The sequence below is a fragment of the Siphateles boraxobius genome, unplaced genomic scaffold (genome assembly GCF_051911475.1).
Source record: "Siphateles boraxobius isolate OS27281-9 unplaced genomic scaffold, OSU_SipBor_1 9, whole genome shotgun sequence".
Lineage (NCBI taxonomy): Eukaryota > Metazoa > Chordata > Actinopteri > Cypriniformes > Leuciscidae > Siphateles > Siphateles boraxobius.
Genome location: NW_027509219.1, coordinates 33,365,494 through 33,385,415, shown reverse-complemented (window position 1 = coordinate 33,385,415; position 19,922 = coordinate 33,365,494). Strand labels below are relative to the sequence as shown.

Sequence of the window (19,922 nt, the reverse complement as noted above, 5' to 3'; positions counted from 1 at the left end):
TCACGTTTGACTTCATTTCCCAGCATTCTGTCTGTCACTCATCAGTTCATTGCACTCAGCTGTTTCCCATCACCTTGTTAGTTTGAGTGTATATATACCCTGTCTGTTTTAGTGTTTGTCACGGAGTCGTTGTTATTCGTCACACCACTTTGGAGGTCTGTGTTCTTGCCTTTTATTGTTTTGATTCTTGTTTATGGATTGCCTTTTGGTTTTGACCCCTGCCTGGACTGGTTTTATGATTTTGGATTACCCGAATAAACTGCTATTGGATCTACCCCTGTTTCCTGTGTGTGGTATCGTGACAGAACGACTCCGTCACGATGAATAGATCCAGCAGTTCGGGATTCCATAACCCTTCTCCTGTGTATGGGGAAGGAAGGGGACCACAGAGAGGAGGTTCGCAGGTCGGGGAGGAAGCGCCTCGACTAAACATTTTTCAATGTTTTGGCTTATGGGCCCAGCAGACTGAGGAAGCAGCGGCGGCTAAGGCTTCAGCGAACTCGTCCATCAGAGATGGTGAGTCGTTTCTGGGGACTCGTCTGGCAAAGTTCTCCGGAACTCGGGGAGGTTGCAGGGGAGGAGGTGGTCGACAAATTCCACGACACCATCCTCCGCCTTTCCATTCTTCTGATCCGGAGCCGCCGGACTGGTCCAGTACAAGATTCTCACCGCTGGTTCCACCCCGCACAAAGTCATCATCGTGGGGCTCATCTACCACAAGGTCCTCACCACTGGTCCCGTCCAACTCAAGATCCTCGCCGCTGGTTCCGCCCAGCACAAGATCTTCGCCGCTGGTCCCGTCCATCTTAAAGCCCTCGCCACTGGTTTCGTCCAGCCCAAGGTCCTCCTCACCACTGGTCCTGTCCAGTCCAAAGTCCTCGCCCCTGGTCCCGTCTAGTACTGAGGCTGCAGCTCGCCATCAAGGACGGAGGAGGAGGAGAAGGGCCTCGTATCTCCCCAACAACCCGGTGGTCCCGAGTCCGGTGGTCTCAGTTCCGGTGGTCCCAGTGCCGGTGGTCCCGAGTCCAGTGGTCCCGAGTCAAGTGTCTGCTGTTCCTGAGCCTGAGCCAGTGTCTGCTGTTCCAGAGCCGGAGCCAGTGTCTGCTGTTCCAGAGCCAGAGCCAGTGCCTGTTCCAGAGCCGGAGCCTGTGTCTGCTGTACCTGAGCCGGAGCCAGAGCCAATGCCTGTTCCAGAGCCGGAGCCTGTGTCTGCTGTACCTGAGCCAGAGCCAGCGCCTGTTCCTGAACCAGTGTTTGTTTCTGTGTTTGTGTCTGTTCTTGTGGCTGTTACAGTTTTGGTGTCTGTTCCTGAGCCGGAGCCAGTGTGTGTTCCTGAGCCGGAGCCAGTGTGTGTTCCTGAGCCGGAGCCAGTGTCTGTTCCTGAGCCGGAGCCAGTGTCTGTTCCTGAGCCGGAGCCAGTGTCTGTTCCTGAGCCGGAGCCAGTGTCTGTTCCTGAGCCGGAGCCAGTGTCTGTTCCTGAGCCGGAGCCAGTGTCTGTTCCTGAGCCGGAGCCAGTGTCTGTTCCTGAGCCGGAGCCAGTGTCTGTTCCTGAGCCGGAGCCAGTGTCTGTTCCTGAGCCGGAGCCAGTGTCTGTTCCTGAGCCGGAGCCAGTGTCTGTTCCTGAGCCGGAGCCAGTGTCTGTTCCTGAGCCGGAGCCAGTGTCTGTTCCTGAGCCGGAGCCAGTGTCTGCTCCTGAGCCGGAGCCAGTGTCTGCTCCTGAGCCGGAGCCAGTGTCTGCTCCTGAGCCGGAGCCAGTGTCTGCTCCTGAGCCGGAGCCAGTGTCTGTTCCTGAGCCGGAGCCAGTGTCTGTTCCTGAGCCGGAGCCAGTGTCTGCTCCTGAGCCGGAGCCGCCCGAGGGGTCTTCACCGCCCTGGCCGCCCGAGGGGTCTTCACCGCCCTGGCCGCCCGAGGGGTCTTCACCGCCCTGGCCGCCCGAGGGGTCTTCACCGCCCTGGCCGCCCGAGGGGTCTTCACCGCCCTGGCCGCCCGAGGGGTCTTCACCGCCCTGGCCGCCCGAGGGGTCTTCACCGCCCTGGCCGCCCGAGGGGTCTTCACCGCCCTGGCCGCCCGAGGGGTCTTCACCGCCCTGGCCGCCCGAGGGGTCTTCACCGCCCTGGCCGCCCGAGGGGTCTTCACCGCCCTGGCCGCCCGAGGGGTCTTCACCGCCCTGGCCGCCCGAGGGGTCTTCACCGCCCTGGCCGCCCGAGGGGTCTTCACCGCCCTGGCCGCCCGAGGGGTCTTCACCGCCCTGGTCGCCCGAGGGGTCTTCACCGCCCTGGTCGCCCGAGGGGTCGTCTGCTTCGCCCTGGCCGCCCGATGGACTGTCAGCTTCGCCCTGGCCGCCCGATGGACTGTCAGCTTCGCCCTGGCCGCCCGATGGACTGTCAGCTTCGCCCTGGCCGCCCGATGGACTGTCAGCTTCGCCCTGGCCGCCCGATGGACTGTCAGCTTCGCCCTGGCCGCCCGATGGACTGTCAGCTTCGCCCTGGCCGCCCGATGGACTGTCAGCTTCGCCCTGGCCGCCCGATGGACTGTCAGCTTCGCCCTGGCCGCCCGATGAACTGTCTGCTTCGCCCTGGCCGCCCGATGGACTGTCTGCTTCGACCTGGCCGCCCGATGGACTGTCTGCTTCGACCTGGCCGCCCGATGGACTGTCTGCTTCGCCCTGGCCGCCCGATGGACCGTCTGCTTCGCCCTGGCCGCCGGCTAAACCATCACCCCCTGTTTCTGTTCCCTTCCATGGACCTGGCCCCCCATCCCTCCCCCTGATCCTCCACCGTTCCACCTCCCTCCTGGTCTCTTGTTTTGTTTGTTTTTTGTGGGTCTTGGAGCGTCTGGTAGCCGCTCCGTAGAGGGGGGGTTATGTCACAGTGTCTGGTTTGTGTTCCCTGGGTTGCCACTAGAGGTCCTCGTTCTCACGGTGTCTTTCACGTTTGACTTCATTTCCCAGCATTCTGTCTGTCACTCATCAGTTCATTGCACTCAGCTGTTTCCCATCACCTTGTTAGTTTGAGTGTATATATACCCTGTCTGTTTTAGTGTTTGTCACGGAGTCGTTGTTATTCGTCACACCACTTTGGAGGTCTGTGTTCTTGCCTTTTATTGTTTTGATTCTTGTTTATGGATTGCCTTTTGGTTTTGACCCCTGCCTGGACTGGTTTTATGATTTTGGATTACCCGAATAAACTGCTATTGGATCTACCCCTGTTTCCTGTGTGTGGTATCGTGACAGCAGGATGACCCTGGTCACAGGAAGGACAGTAAGCCAACAATCTTCCTGTGGCATTACGGTGGCATTTCTAGGGGTGGGTGTATACTAACGGTGGAAATATCATGCTAACAAACAGAATGTGTGCCATTGCATTTAACAATCATGCACATTTCATTTAATAAAATCAACAATAGATGAAAAAACGCAGAGCTTGACTGATAACTGGCTTCAGCTATATCTAGAGAGCAATATGGCCAATATAATGGCCAAGTAAATGAGACACATGGAAAAAAGGAATAATCAAAACTAACTGTATTAGTAGACATCACCCGGAGGACAATAAAACCTACTACTACTATTATATTATAGCATTATAGTAGTACTATTCTAGCATTTAGTCATTTTTTAAATTCTTTTATTTTTATATTTTCAGTTTTCTTTTTAGTTTTAGTAATTTTGTTTTGTGCCATTGTCATTTTCTTTAGCTTTAATTTATTTTTATGTCAGCTTTTTATTAATTTAGGTACTTCAACTTTTTAAAATTACAATTATGCAACATATCTAGTTTTAAGTTTTTCTAATATTTGTATTTTATTTTAGCTTTATTTTAATGAAAGAAAATTATTTTTAATGGTTTAAGTTTTAATTAACAATAATAACACTGATGGTAAACACCACACACATTTTCTTTAGAACAATTTTTTTTAATCGCTGTAAAACTAATTAAAATTCATTTTGTGGTTGAGTTTCCCTTAAATACTGTTACTTCCTTCAGGTGACAATATTAAGCTACATTCATTGAGATTCCTGATTTATCATTTATCATTACATTTATTCCTGGTTTATCCTGATCTGTACCTGTTGTTGAGATACTCAGATACCACAGCAGAATCACATGTATGCTAACAAAAACCAGACTGAACAGTAATGATGATGATGTTGACATGTGATGACACAGCCAGTGGCCGTGAAGCACAACATCTGGGATTGCAGGAAATCTTAAGTAGTATCTTGGCATGAACCAGGTGCAAAATAAGTCAGAAAATATAACTTGATGATGACATGATATGTCTATTAAACGCCCGTGGAGCCCTGCTGCCAAAAAACAACTCAAGTGGGTTTTTACTGTGCAAAAACGCAATAAAATCACCACCACCCAGGTAGATCTGTGAGGAAAAAAACCCAAACCTGGTCTTGTGACTTTCCCATGCATGAACAAGGCATGATCTCAGTATTACCCTGAGCCGCCTCACAATACTTCCATTTATAGCTGTAACGAACATAATCTTCTTCCAAGCTATTCTTTTGCTTTTAGTTCTAAAAGCCTGTAATCTGGTTTGGTACTAAAAGAAAACTAGTTGATCAGGGGTCAATTATAGCGAAGACATGTACAGCATGCATTAGAAGTTTATAACACATACTTTTGATGAAAATAGGGAAAAATACATGATTTATTCAGTGTGAAATTTACTAAAATTAATGATTATGACAAAGTACTGAATAAATTAAATTAAAATAAATCGCCAAAGACAAAGTAAGAAAACCTACAAATGGACATGGAATGATGCAACCATTTAAAAGTGGAGTTTGGCCATCCAAAAGTGCCATGATTCCTAGTTGCTAAACTGTTGCCAGGGCATTGCTAGGGTTCCAGAAGTAAAAGTCCCATTAAAGGGATAGTTCACCCAAAAATGAAAATTCTGTCATTATTACCAGAGACAATTTATATAGAGACATGCCACTTCCTCAATCCTCAATACAACTATATAGGGAAAACCCGTAACGCCAAAGATGGCGGTTGTATGCACATGTCCCGCCCCTCCCGCTGGAAAGCCAATCAATCGTCTGCTTTTAATAGTCAAGTCGGGAAACATTTAAGCCTATCATCTGGTTCCACTGACGCATACAGTTGAGGTCTGCGACAGCGGAGACGATTTGGCGGCAGCGAGTTGTGTTGTGTGAAGATCAGATGGAATCCACATGGAAGAGGGTGATAACAACGCAAAGACACCGTAAGGCATATTGTACTGTACACAGTGATAAAACAAATGACATTGAGCATTTGTTTAAGTGCTCGGCACAACACCAGCATTCTGGATAGAGACGTAAATGAAGTTGGTGTCGTGAAACCTTGCGCATGTGTAGTAAAAGTATAACTTGTGGGGAAAAGGCGTTTTAAACCTTATTTTGGGGCAAAGTCATCAAACTTTTTCAGCGATTTTTATCATATTTTACTGCTGTTTCTATGCAGTTTTAATGTCCCGGTGACCAGTGAAAGTGCAGTTCTGACTCTCTGCCCATTCATTTAGATAGGAGCCTGGTCTTGTTAGTCTGAAATAGCTGCCCAGAGGCGTTGCCAAGATGGCGGCCGAGTGGCATGACTTGCCTAAAAGGACTTTGTTATTACTCCCCCTCATGTCATTCCAAACCCGTAAGAACAGTGTTATGAAGCGACGAGAATACTTTCAGTGTTCGAAAACAAAACAAAAATAACGACTTTATTCAACAATTTTTTTCTCTTCTGTGTCAGTCTTTGACGCTGTTCACAAAAAGTATTCTCGTCGCTTCTTAAGAGAAGGGTTGAACCACTGTAGTCACATGGACTATTTGAACAATGTAATACCTTTTTGGTCCTTAAAAGTGGTCGATATGTTGCAGTCTATGGAGGGACAGAAAGCTCTCATTTATATATCTTCATTTATGTTCCGAAGATGAACAAAAGTCTTACGGGTTTTGAATGACAGAATTTTAATTTGTGAGTGAACTATCCCTTTAATTTTCTCCATATGGGAATTGTTTTTGAATTATTAATATGAAACCTTGAAAGACTACGGAGCCCCTAAAGGGACGTGGTGGTGAAAAAAAAATTAGGATGGGAGAATTTTTTTTTTTTAACTTTTGCGTTCCCTCGAGAAACTTTGCGTTCCCTCGCAAAGATATTTGCGTTCCCACCCAAACGTTTTGCGTTCCCTCGCAAAGTTATTTGCGTTCCCACGCAAAAGTTTTGCGTTCCTACGCAAAACCTGTTGTGAGCTCGGACAGACACTTCCTGTTCAATGTCCCACTGGCAGTGCTTCAGAGCTCCGTACGTTAATGGAGCGTTTCATAGTGTTTGAACTTGGACTCAAATATAAAGAAATGCGGTCAGTGCTTAACTCAAGGAACTTCCCGGATCAATATTCTTGAGCTAAACGTTGTTAAAACACAAACGACACCTATTTACAATCACAGTAACCTAGACAACGAGCTACAACCCAATTTACCTCAAAACGAGCTTTATATATATATAGGCTAAATGGATCTTTATGTGCAGGCGGCTGAGAGACAAGTCAAGGGACCATCTGCAAAGTGCAATATAACCCAACAAACGACTACAGCATCAACTCATATTCAAAAATACAAAAATAGTCATTAACTTCAATGTTACAAACTGTAGTGCCACCCAATTCAGCTTACACATCAATGGTGACCCACTGGTCATACTACACTGCTTTTGCACATTTTATATGAAAAATATTGAATAACTTCACTGTAACACTCCAAATTTAGTTCACACATCACTGCTCTAATATTGGTTATACAACACATTGTCTTCCAAATGCATAACTGTTAATGTAACTCTTTTATCCAAAGGTATACATTTACATTCTTATGAGTTCTTGCTCTTCCCTGGGAATCGAACCTATGACCTTGACATTGCAAGCACCAACGCTCTACTGTTTGAGCTACAGGAAAGCTAGTATGGGAAGTAATTGCACATAAAAAATAAGTAGGCCTATTATTTACACAAAATTATATTGGTACTGTGCGCAGCTAGTTACAATCATAGCTTATGCATTATATTTGCTTACTGAATTTCGATGGCATTACACATAACAGTGTGAAGTTATTGATTTTATTTAATAAAAAAATCATAACAACTATGCTTTTTTTTAATCAAACTAAGTATTGTAGTATAACCAGCAGGAGAGCAGTGATGTGCGAACTGAATTTGGCCACAATGTCATAGTGAAGCTATAGAATATGTTTAATAATATAAAATGTGCAGATGGGTTTGGGATTTGAACTTTGCAGACGGCCCCTTATTTGGACTTGTCTCTCAATCGGCTGTTTAGAGATAAATTTATATTATGAGGAGAATTAGCTCGTTGTCTAGGTTACTGTGATTGTAAATAGGTGTCGTTTGTGTTTTAACAACGTTTAGCTCAAGAATATTGATCCGGGAAGTTCGAATAGCCTATTTGAATATTGCCAGCATTTCTTTATATTTGAGTCCAAGTTCAAACACTATGAAACGCTCCATTAACGTACGGAGCTCTGAAGCACTGCCAGTGGAACATTGAACAGGAAGTGTCTGTCCGAGCTCACAACAGGGTTTGCGTGGGAACGCAAATATCTTTGCGAGGGAAACGCAAAAGTTTTGCGGGGGAACGCAAAGTTTCTCGGGGGAACGCAAAAGATTTGCGTGGGAACGCAAAAGATTTAAAAAAAATAATTCTCCCATACTAAATTTTTTTCCACCAACACGTCCCTTTAGACTCTCCGTAAAAGACAGACCTACTGTGAGCTACAATGTTGTTAACTAATGGTAGCTATATGCTTTTGTTGAAGCCATCAACCAACCAAAATTTTAACTTTTTTTTTTAATTAATCGTGTTTAACAGCATGAATTCTGGTGAGAAATCTTCATTATGATTCTGCAGAGAAATCTCCACCAATCAGAGAATCGAACAACAAATGCACCATCAGACTATTTAAATGTTAAGCAAGCAATCTCATTGGCTGCAGAATCAGTAGAGGCCAATCAGCTTGTGCCATGTGGTAATGATGTGATTTCTTGCAGATTACATGTAAAGTAAATCAACCTGTGTGCTCTAGAGTTTCATGACTGAACTAGACATTTAATCAACTTCTTTATACACTTTTAAATGCGTTTAATACATTCTCCATCATTTTTAATTAGATAGTCATTCGCAATGCTTGATGGGATTGTAGTTCTTTCCCTCATTAAAGCCATTAAATACTCCGACTTGTATATTTGTCTTTATGTATGATTTTTAAATATTTTTAGCTTCAAATCATAGGTCCTAATGTTGTGATTGTCATTGCTGGTTGGTTTGGTTAATGGCTTATAGCTCTTTGACGGAGACTTTTTAAAAAGCTCTATGGGAAAAATGGTTCCAGAATCAGGGTGAATGAAAAATCTATAACTCTATAGCAATACTTCTTGTAATCAAACACCTCTAATTATTATCTCAAGAATATACACTAACATAGATTATCATGTGCAGAGCAGACAGAAAGAGGACACTAAAATGCTTAAAGGTATCAAGATAACCCTGATGACCCATTTGTTTCCCCTGCGACCTTTTATCTTACAGCAGCTGTGTATCAAAACACTGTGTAATGTGGGTCAATAATATCTGCATAAACACAGTATGAGAACATGAGAGTCTGAGACCATGAGCAGAAGGGAAGTCAGTAAATCTCAGCGCTGAAGCCGGACTGACATTGATGCTCTCCAGTCACTCTAGTCCAGGTTAAGCTATTCGTTTTGACAATGGAAGGCATGACCCAATGACCAGAGTATCCCACAAACTAATCCAAGCAACTGGTTAAACAGCTTTAGTGAGCTTCCGCAAGCATATGTTTGGCAAACAGTAACTGTAAAGACATTTATATTTACACAGCTCAGGATGCTTTCTCTTCTCTGAAATACAGCTCTCTTATCTTTTGACATGTAAATGACCAATCAGGTGCCGGAAACCACAGCAAAAACGATAAGATCATGCATATCAAGCCATTAAAGATAAAATATTTCAAAAGCATGGCTTGAAGGCCACCCTGAAATACCTGCAGGAGTCAAATAATATAAGTCATATGAGGCAATGATTCCTAAAATGACATAACCAAATCTCACTGAACATCACACTGTGCTTCAGCCTCCAGATAATGATTCAAGTATGGTTAAAATGAAAACAAGGCATGAAAATAACACAAACTTTTAACTTTAATTTAGAGATTTGTGTCTTTTTCAGATGTTGACACCAATGTTTAAATTAATAAATCATATTTTTTAGATAATAGAATAATACTATAATATATGCTATATTAAACATTAGAATAATATACTTAAACCTTATGTCTCATAATTTTACTATAATATATATATATATATATATATATATATATATATATATATGTATATATATTTAAAAAAATATTTATTTATTTATTATTATACATGGTTTCACATAGGTTTCACAGGTGAAAAAACACAAATCCCTAAATTAAAATTAAACAGATCTCTAAATTTTATATAGGCCTATACATACACACACACACACACACACACACATATATATATATATATATATATATATATATATATATATATATATATATATATATATAAGAATCTAAGAATGAAATCAAGAGTTTAATAAATTAATCTTTTTTAGATATTACAATATATTTTGTCTGTAAATAAATTTGAGTTGAACAAGGTGCCAATTTTATGGAAAGCCACTTGAATAGCCAAAATGCCCTTTTAAATACTATAAGCCAACTAATAATACTGATAAAAAGAAGTTTTCGGCTTGTGTACTGCAGGAGATTTCTTAAGCTTTAAGCAATCTCTCATGCAGTTTGATGAAGGTGTTCTTGACTGATATCCAGCATGTTCTGCTGTTCTGAGAGACTGTGCTGGTCATTGTTCTCATGAGAAACACTGAACCTCACGTGCAGTCTGTTTTAAACACAAATACAGCCATGAAGAATAAAAACCTGACACATCTTCAGATGTTGCATGCAAGATTAGACTAAGAGCATCATAATTCAAACAGAAAGCTCCAACATATGAATGGCAGCCCTGATATTTGAATTATGCATGTTGACAGAATAACATCTGCTGGCGCAAACGACTGCAATATTTCTACTTCTATATGCATTTGTGTTTGTCTGTTACCTTTTTGAGGCACTTGACTGAGATGATAAAATGAAGTTGTCACTCCGACGATGGCTTTACGGGGTTTCCTCCACTTGAAAGTTGCAACAAATATCCCCCAAGAAACTTAAAATATTCTTGAACATAGCCTACTTCACAATTCACTTGAAAATGTTAGGAGTGAGTATCGTCAATGTTACTGTGAATCCAGCGGCTCTTTAAAACTTCGTTACTCTGATAGGTTTGGTTCTCCCAGAGCTCTGAAACCTTCAGCGGCACAAATGTAAGTTCCGCGGGGTTGTTTGCACGTTAAACCTGTCGTCTGAATTCAACAGTGTCGTTGTTTGTCCATGCAGAATCTCCTCCACACTGAAGTGTATATCCTCGGGTCATATCTGTGAAGTTTCCCGCGGTGAAGTTTGTGCAGTTACTCACATGATTCTAACATTACAAACACACAGACGGTTTAAAACACGCTGAAACATCGTAGCTCTGCTGCTGCTGCCGCTCACACACACACACACACACACACACACACACACACACACACACACACACACACACACACACACACACACACACACACACACACACACACACTCTCTCTCTCTCTCTCTTCTGGAACTTTTATCTCAGTGTTGAATCCAAATGTGCAAGATAAATGTCCTTCATTGTTTTATGCAATGTGAGAGATTAAGACCTAAGTTTGTTTTTATTAAATTGTATTTAATAATGTTAATGATGATTGTAAATGTTTACAATGATGTTTTTATTTTTGGTTTTAAGTATTGTAAAAGAAAAAAGAAAAGAAAAAAAGAAAAGATGGTTGTTAAATCAGTTTATATTACTAGGAAATATAAAATTGCTTATGTCAGTAAAGTTTGAAGAGGAAGTGTAGAAAAAATATTGGGTTGAAAATAAAATTGCATTTTGCTGAACAATTTGAGTAGCCTAATTATATTTGAAATTTTTAAATATATTGTTTTTTATGTGATGGTGTTTATGTTTGATGTTTTGTAATAAAGGCGTGTTAAATCTTTCTCTATCTCTCAGAAGTGTGTAGGTTTCTGTTTTAATAAGACTTTTTATTTATGGATGCAAGTATTCCAAACACACGAGAGCAGTGGGCAAATTTTGTAGTAAAACAAGTGCACTGCAAATTTGTACGGTTTTGTTTGAATTGAATCAGAGTGGTAACGAAACTTTATCAAATCATAAATCATTTATTTAAATTTGAGATTAAATGGTTCTTTATTGGCCATATGTGAAGATGAACTATAGTGTTTAACTGGTGATGTCTGATGGTCAATTTTAATATTTTTGAGATTTGTGTTTGACATGCACACTGTAGAATTGCATGGGTAGAATATATTGTATTTTAGTGGTTTAGTACATGTTTAAATAAAGAGTTTTAAAAGTCAAAAGTCTCTCTTTCTTTGGTCTCTTTAATCTGCTTTTTATAATTTATTTTATAATTTTAAATTTCTTTTTGATGGATCATTGAGGAAACAAATGTGGGCTTTTGCAGTAACATTTGGGGATTTAATAACAAAAGATAACATAAGATTATATTTTAGACAAGCTGTTCGGTAGTATTATTTTTATCTACTGTTTATAAATATTTTAGAATTTAAAATTTATTTTTTTGGTGGACCATTTCATTCACTTTATACTCAATAAATGTAAATCTGAGTATTTCAACGTTATGTATCCAACATGCTATTCAGATTAGAAAAGATATGTATTATCTTACGCTTTTGATTGCATACTGTTTGCTGGTCTTATTTTTTATTTCTCAAACAAAAGAATTTCAATGCTGTTATTTTGACCACAAGTTCATTAATGACCCACACGGGGGCGCAAGTTTAACAAAAACAGCTGCAGTAAATGTCTTTTTATTATCACTTTCTTTACTGAAAAACTGACCATGTCCAATTTAGAGGTTTTCAAAAACTGCCCATTCATGAAAACAATCAGACTTCAGTTTAAAACAAATATTTTAATCATAAAGCATTCTCTGTAAAAGCAATAAAATCACATAAATGAAATAAGTTAAATCCAGTGGCATGACATCAAACATAAACATGGAAAGTTTGCAATGATGCCTTCTTCTCGTTATACACTTAATTATTTAATTAAAAAATTAAACACTTTTGCTTTTAATTTCAAGAACAGTTTGAAACCGTAATGTTAAGTTGGTTAATGTGTTAAGACCAATCCTCAAAAATTAGCAGATTTTGATAGTTATCCATCAAAATATTTGTAAATTATGAAGACTTTGCTGAAGACTAAAATATGCATCTGACATTTTTCTTTTAAATTACCATTTTTATGTTTTTAATTTTACTCTTATCAGTGACAATTTTGAAAAAAGGGCATTTCAATATCTGACTAACAACCTTTCATTGCCATTAAAGTGAAATTACTGAACATAAACATAGGAGCCTGATAATAAATGCTCATTTAAAAAGAAAAATGTCAGACGCATTTTTGCATCTGAAGTCTTCATATGAAACATCATGTTTTGAGTAGGTTTTCTTGCTTCAGGCTTTACTTGGTCCAAAGACCTGTAACTCACTACATCATATTGATTTAACAACTGAACTGTGACCCGTTTTCATTACAAAAAATGGCATAAAATCCATGATGAAATGAGTTTCCTCATACGAAACATACAAGTTCATGAATTCAAACCAACGTCTTTAAAAAAAAAAAAAAGAGCCTGTTAGTCATTGTGACGTGGTGGACATCAGCGGCAGGAAGATGAGGTTCAAATCCCTGTCACATCAGCAGGCTGACAGGACGTCCCAGACGCTCAGTCATCAAAGTCAGGGATGTCATCGTAGGAATAACCGCGGTAACCCTTGGAGGCGTAATAGGCGATGCGCAGGTGGTAAAACCCAGGAAGAAAGACCAGGATTCCAATAATCAGGACAGGGATGGTGCGATCCCGGTGCTGTGAGTGACAGAAAGACAGAGAAGTTGAGTTCAAGTGTTCATCAGGTCAAACAAGTGAACAGCTCATTAATAACTGTCAAAAATAGCTGGTTTTCTGAGGACCTCAAAGCCTGTCATCTGTGCATCAATCTATAGTGCACTTACGTGTTCTCATTCTGCTCAAATACTATTTTTTGTTACATTTCAGAGAATTTTAATGTATCAGTTTATTCATTTTAATAGAATCTTCATAGAATATGAAGTAAAAAAAAAAAAATCACAAAAAAAAAAATCACACTAATTCCAACCGTTCTAAAACAGTAAAAATTAGATGCGTATCAGTTATTCTCAAATATGAAATTTTTAAAAAAGGTCATATTCAATAGGTGGTCTGTCATCTACTTAATACAAATACACACACTCACCTAAAGGATTATTAGGAACACACTACTAATACTGTGTTTGACCCCCTTTCGCCTTCAGAACTGCCTTAATTCTACGTGACATTGATTCAACAAGGTGCTGAAAGCATTCTTAAGAAATGTTGGCCCATATTGATAGGATAGCATCTTGCAGTTGATGGAGATTTGTGGGATGCACATCCAGGGCACGAAACTCCCGTTCCACCACATCCCAAAGATGCTCTATTGGGTTGAGATCTGGTGACTGTGGGGGCCATTTTAGTACAGTGAACTCATTGTCATGTTCAAGAAACCAATTTGAAATGATTCGAGCTTTGTGAGATGGTGCATTATCCTGCTGGAAGTAGCCATCAGAGGATGGGTACATGGTGGCCATAAAGGGATGGACATGGTCAGAAACAATGCTCAGGTAGGCCGTGGCATTTAAACGATGCCCAATTGGCACTAAGCGGCCTAAAGTGTGCCAAGAAAACATCCCCTACACCACCACCACCAGCCTGCACAGTGGTAACAAGGCATGATGGATCCATGTTCTCATTCTGTTTACGCCAAATTCTGACTCTACCATCTGAATGTCTCAACAGAAATCGAGACTCATCAGACCAGGCAACATTTTTCCAGTCTTCAACTGTCCAATTTTGGTGCGCTCTTGCAAATTGTAGCCTCTTTTTCCTATTTGTAGTGGAGATGAGTGGTACCCGGTGGGGTCTTCTGCTGTTGTAGCCCATCCGCCTCAAGGTTGTGCGTGTTGTGGCTTCACAAATGCTTTGCTGCATACCTCGGTTGTAACGAGTGGTTATTTCAGTCAAAGTTGCTCTTCTATCAGCTTGAATCAGTCGGCCCATTCTCCTCTGACCTCTAGCATCAACAAGGCATTTTCGCCCACATGACTGCCGCATACTTGATGTTTTTCCCTTTTCACACCATTCTTTGTAAACCCTAGAAATGGTTGTGCGTTAAAATCCCAGTAACTGAGCAGATTGTGAAATACTCAGACTGGAATGAAATACACCAACAACCATGCCATGCTCAAAATTGCTTAAATGACCTTTCTTTCCCATTCTGACATTCAGTTTGGAGTTCAGGAGATTGTCTTGACCAGGACCACACCCCTAAATGCATTGAAGCAACTGCCATGTGATTGGTTGATTAGATGATTGCATTAATGAGAAATTGAACAGGTGTTCCCAATAATCCTTTAGGTGATTGTATATATATATATATACATACATATATATATTATATCTATCTTTTTTTTTAAGTGACCTTTTAAATGTGCCCCATTTCAGAGTATTTTGTATTTTAATATATCGTTTTATTAATTTTAATAGATACTTTATAGTGCACAATTACGACGAATGGAAAGTAAAAAAAGAAATTGCAATCTGACTGATCAAACTGTTCTAAAACATCACTATAAAAATAAGATCCATATCAGGGTTATTTCTAAATATCAATGTGGCACAGATCAGAATTTAAAAAGGTCATATTTAATTGTCAGAAACTGATGGTCTGAGGACTTCAAAGTCTGGGATGGATGGATGGACTGTCCAAACCGTTCTAAAATGTCACTATAAAAATCAGAGTTATTTCCAAATATGTGACTTAAATTTGAATTTAAAAAGGTCATATTCAATATAATTTTTTTGTGGTCACCTTGTCATCCACAACACAGGCACATTCTACAGCAGTGTGAATGTAGTAGGGAAATAATAAATCCTGTTAGACTGAATGAAAAGTTTCTCTTTTCACACTGGCCGAGCTGAATTAGCTAAACTAACTGAAGAAATAGGACAGGCCACAGACGGACGGGTTTCTAAATCTGGAGGATTAACCTCCACATCAGGTGCTGTGTAATCTCAGTCTGCCACTCAATAAAACACTTACAGCAGTGCAGTGTACTGTAGGATACTAAACTCACTGAATATATGCTCACGCATTTACACATTTAACTTACTCACTGAGAATGTCCTTCTCACATTTCTTACAGCCCTCACATTCTGACCGATACATTTCATGAAGTCTTTTCAAATCATTTGTTTTGTAAGAACAATTCTCAAAAGAACAATTCAAGAAAAATTGTTACAGCTTTTGAACACATTTTTAAATAAAGCAGCAAGAGCATTATTAGATAATTGTATATTCACTTTGGAAATGTCCATTATATTTCCAGGCCTACAGTGCTATTATTGTTAACTAAAACTATTAAAAATCATTTTCAGCAATTTAATTAATTTTATTGAAATTAAGATAAAATATATACATTTTATATTCGTCATAATTGTGCACTATAAATAATCTATTTAAATGAATAAATCAATGCATTAAAATATAAAATAATCTGAAATGGGCCACAAAAGGGTCACTTGAAAAATAATTTGTACCCTTTACACGAGATATATATATATATATATATATATATATATTTATCAGTCTATGACACTTTAAAGTCCTCAGAAAACCATCTATTGACTAATATATATATATATTCGATGAAAAACATAGAAATTTTGCCTTCTAACTAACTGAAATAAAAAGTTCTAAAACTGAAATAAAAATAAAGGAAACACTTAAAGTCTTTATGCATAATGCATTATAAAGCTATTCATAATGCATGTTATAATCTAATATATCTTTTCATAAATAATTGCAAGCAAAGTTAAAGTGCACTGTAATATTTGCAGGTTTCTAGTTACGTCAGAAAATGACTGTTTGACATGTATCTTAATTATACATTCTAAAAGTGTAACAATGATTAGAATAAGTATCAGAATGTACTATAACTGTTATTCATAAAGTCATACAATGCATTATACGGTGCATTACAAGGCATAATTAATACATTAAAATACTTTTATAATGCATTATATATGAAGGCTTCAATAAGTAAAGTGTAAAATAACAATAAAAATTACAAGCACATAAAATGGCTAAACCTTAAACTAAAATGAAAACTGAAAACAAAAAAATAAAAGATCATTTAAAATATTAATAAATACTATAATGGTATATGGAAAACACGATTAGGCCTCGGGAACCCAGTGGCGTTTGATGAAGCACAGAACTGCAGCCGATAGTGTGACACACTGCAGAAAACGTTGCTTTACACATGAGAAATGCGTTCACGCTGCAAATGCTCCTGAGGCGAGTAGGATTGTTAGTAGAAAATAAAAAACATAAAACAACAGCCCTATGAAATCAAATGAATTAATGCACACTAACAAATGCATGAAGAGCTTTTCTATCTGAATGAGAAGCTAATAATGGAGCAATCTGTAGATGCAGAGCTATAATGATGTGCTCCGACACTCACATCGTCAACTTGGAAGTATCCTGCTAACAGGAGGGATCCGATGGTGATCAGTATGGAGCCGATGAGGAAGAGAACCGTTGCCAGGGCGATGGCTTTATACGGGACTTTAGGTGGACTCTTCTTAAACTGAGAAAAGAAAGAACATTGCGCAATATTACGATGCACTAATGCAGAATTTTCAGAACATTTTAACAACTGTATTTCTGCATTGATTTGTGTGATATACAGTACGTATCATTTATTAAAATAATATTATTATTTATGTGATATTATTATGATAATAATATCATTATTTATGTGTGATAAATATTTAAATGTATACATATAAATATGTATACGTATATTTACATATAAATATATATATTTGTGTGATAAATACCTGTACATAAATGCACAGATTGTTTTTTCTTTTCAGATTTGTCAAATGTTTTTGAAAGAAGTCTCTTATGGCCATCAGGGCTGCATTTATTTGATAAAAAAAAAAATACAGAAAAAAACTGTAATATTGTGAAATATTATTTCAATTTAAAATAACAGTTTTCTTTTTGCATATACATTAAAATATAATGTATTCCTGTGATCAAAGCTGAATTTCCAGCATCATTACTCCAGTCTACAGTGTCACATGATCCTTCAGAAATCATTCAAATATGCTGATTTATTATCAATGTTGGTAACAGTTGTGCTGTTTAATATTTTATTATAACCTCTGATACTTTTTTCATGATTCTTTGATGAATAAGAACTTTAAAAAAGATTTAAAGAACATTTTATTTAACATAAACATGTATTTAAAATAAAAATATTTGGAAACAATATACACTATTGTTCAGAAGTTTGGGGTCAGTAATTTTTTTTTTAATTTAAAGAAATCAATACTTTTATTCAGCAAGGAAGTGTTTAAATTGATAAAAAAAAAAGTGATAATAAAATATAATAAAAGATTTATATTCATAGAAAATATTTATATTTTGAACACAATTTGTTCTTTTTTAACCTTTTACTCGTCATAAAATAGTGAAAAAAGTATCACAGTTTCCAAAAAATATTAAGCACCACAACTGTTTCCAACATTGATAATAATAGGCGTATTAGAATGATTTCTGAAAGATCATGTGACACTGAAGACTGGAGTAATGGTGCTGAAAATTCAGTTGTTTCGATCAAAATAATAATAATAATAATAATAATAATAATAAAAGTATATTAAACTAGAAAACCCGTATGTTAAATTGTAATGATATTGCACAATATTACAGTTTTCTCTGTATTTTTTGATGAGCATAAGAGACTTCTTACAAAAACATGAAAAATAGTAAAGTTTCCAAACTTTTGACTGGAACTGTACATTCAGACAAACGCATGCTGCATATTAATAAATAGACATGTATATAGTATATAGATATGTAATATTAAAGTGAGCAACATTGATATATGCAATTAAGTGCATTAAAAGCCTTTCCCTCTCCCTCTCTCACCTGAAGATCAATGTATCCGTCATCATCACTCGCTAGTTTGGAGTATCTGACTCCATTGTTGATAGTGTTTCGAGCTGGCATCTTCAAAAGCATATTTAATACATAATAAACACACACGAATAAAACAACAATCAAGGCATAAGCTGTTATCTATTACTAAACTATTAAATCAGTTCGAACATATTTAATGGTAATTTGTAGGAGAAATGCAGAGATATTACATGTCAACTTATCAACATAATCATGTTCAACTTGCTTGCTTGCTAAATTAGCCTAACTTACCTTCGACTTGATATATTGCAGCCTCAGAATAGACTAACTTAGAATCGTCTGATAACGATTTCCCTTGTACGAGTGACAAGAAATCTTTATATTTCCGTTTTCAAAGGCATTTTAAGCTGTTGTTTATTAAAAACGTCATTAATGCCAGTTTGTGACAGTCGCACATGAAATTCTGTTTATAAACCTAACGCTTCCGGATGTCAAAAACCACGCATGCGCCCTCTACTGGTGTTTTCCGGATTCAAACTACGCATGCGCTTTGAATACGTTCACAAGACAAAACCACAAGAGGGGGCTCTATCATATTGATTACTACCTGTCTTTGGTAATTTTATAAAATATAAATAATATATTTACATGAAGGATTTGTTGATTATTGTTAAAATCTGAAGATCTTGTAAAAAGTTCTTATAAATGTATGAGACGTAAAAGTAATACAGCATCTAGATGCACGTGATACAATGTCTACACATCATCCAATAAAAAAGCTTGCAATTACTCATTTGAATTTGTTCATAAATGTCAGCGGGGAAAAAAATCTTATGGTTATGTATTTATACCAAAAGGCACAGGATTTTGACCTAGGTGTGATTTCTTCCTTAGAAAAAAACTTCCGAAGTATGTTGAAGTTTACTCTTGAAACTATGCCAGGACACATATTTTCATAAATATTGCAAAAAAATATATATTATTTTATTTTTATTTCAATTATATTCTACATAATATTGCAAAATGCAGTAAATATATTATAAATATATACATATTTTTCTTCTTAAAATAAGATTTTGTATAAAATATTGACAGTTTTTTTTTTGTTTTCTACAAATGGTACAGGTTGTGGGCCTATAGGTGTCATATCCTAAGACAGTTAATTGTAAGTTAAATCTTGAAACCAGCATGTAAGGTCACACATTTTCATATAGACAGAAACAAACAGGCTTTTGAACATGTCTCTGAATGCTGTCAAATCACTATAGGAACTTAATGATGAACAGTTTGGCTTGCTTAAAAGAAATGATGCAACAGCAGATACGTCTATTTCTTTTCCCCTGTTTCCGGATGTTTGCTCAACTGTGTTGAAGGTTGACAAGTGACAATGAGCAGAAAGCAGAGAAATGACTCATGTTTGAAAACCATAATCTCAAGAAAACTGTACGTATATAGCCCGCAGTAAATAACCAAATAAAAATAGTGACCGCCCTCCATCTAACAAGCTCAACTAATTAGCAAAATGTTGAAATAATTAAATCCCTCATGAATGTAAAGAATCAGCGGCATTGCATGTTTATTGCTGGGAGACTGTGAAGATAGCAACAGTTACTGTTCAATCGGA

The 19,922-nt window shown here is 38.2% G+C and overlaps 2 protein-coding genes across 4 annotated transcripts in view; both read right to left on the bottom strand.

The window, feature by feature from the left end:
- Window positions 1-10,687, bottom strand: part of igsf9b (immunoglobulin superfamily, member 9b) — a 54,484-nt gene extending 43,797 nt beyond the window's left edge. For both annotated transcript variants that reach the window (XM_077222624.1, XM_077222625.1), the window contains exon 1: window positions 10,179-10,687. The gene's annotated coding sequence lies outside the window, so the exon portion shown is untranslated. The remainder of the gene's footprint in view (window positions 1-10,178) is intronic.
- A 1,454-nt stretch (window positions 10,688-12,141) lies between these two features.
- On the bottom strand, window positions 12,142-18,813 carry tmem230b (transmembrane protein 230b). Of its 2 annotated transcripts, XM_077222771.1 has the most exons (4): window positions 18,590-18,813; window positions 18,308-18,388; window positions 16,830-16,955; window positions 12,142-13,113 (listed from the first exon to the last, which is right to left on the bottom strand). In XM_077222771.1, the coding sequence occupies exons 2-4, from the start codon at window positions 18,386-18,388 to the stop codon at window positions 12,973-12,975; spliced, it is 348 nt and encodes a 115-aa protein (XP_077078886.1). In that variant the 5' UTR covers window positions 18,590-18,813; the 3' UTR covers window positions 12,142-12,972. The 2 variants fall into 2 exon arrangements, with proteins under 2 accessions (XP_077078886.1, XP_077078885.1); XM_077222770.1 differs by lacking the exon at window positions 18,590-18,813 and having other exon boundaries at window positions 18,308-18,435.
- Between the last annotated feature and the right edge of the window lie 1,109 nt (window positions 18,814-19,922).

What these genes read in the sequence shown, in the direction of transcription:
- tmem230b (XM_077222770.1), bottom strand. Translation starts at nt 18,400, where the DNA reads ATGCTTTTGAAGATGCCAGCTCGAAACACTATCAACAATGGAGTCAGA. An exon ending in ACGGATACATTGATCTTCAG is followed by an intron (nt 16,956 to 18,307) that starts GTGAGAGAGGGA and finishes TTCTTTTCTCAG; the next exon opens with TTTAAGAAGAGTCCACCTAA. An exon ending in GATACTTCCAAGTTGACGAT is followed by an intron (nt 13,114 to 16,829) that starts GTGAGTGTCGGA and finishes TGTCACTCACAG; the next exon opens with CACCGGGATCGCACCATCCC.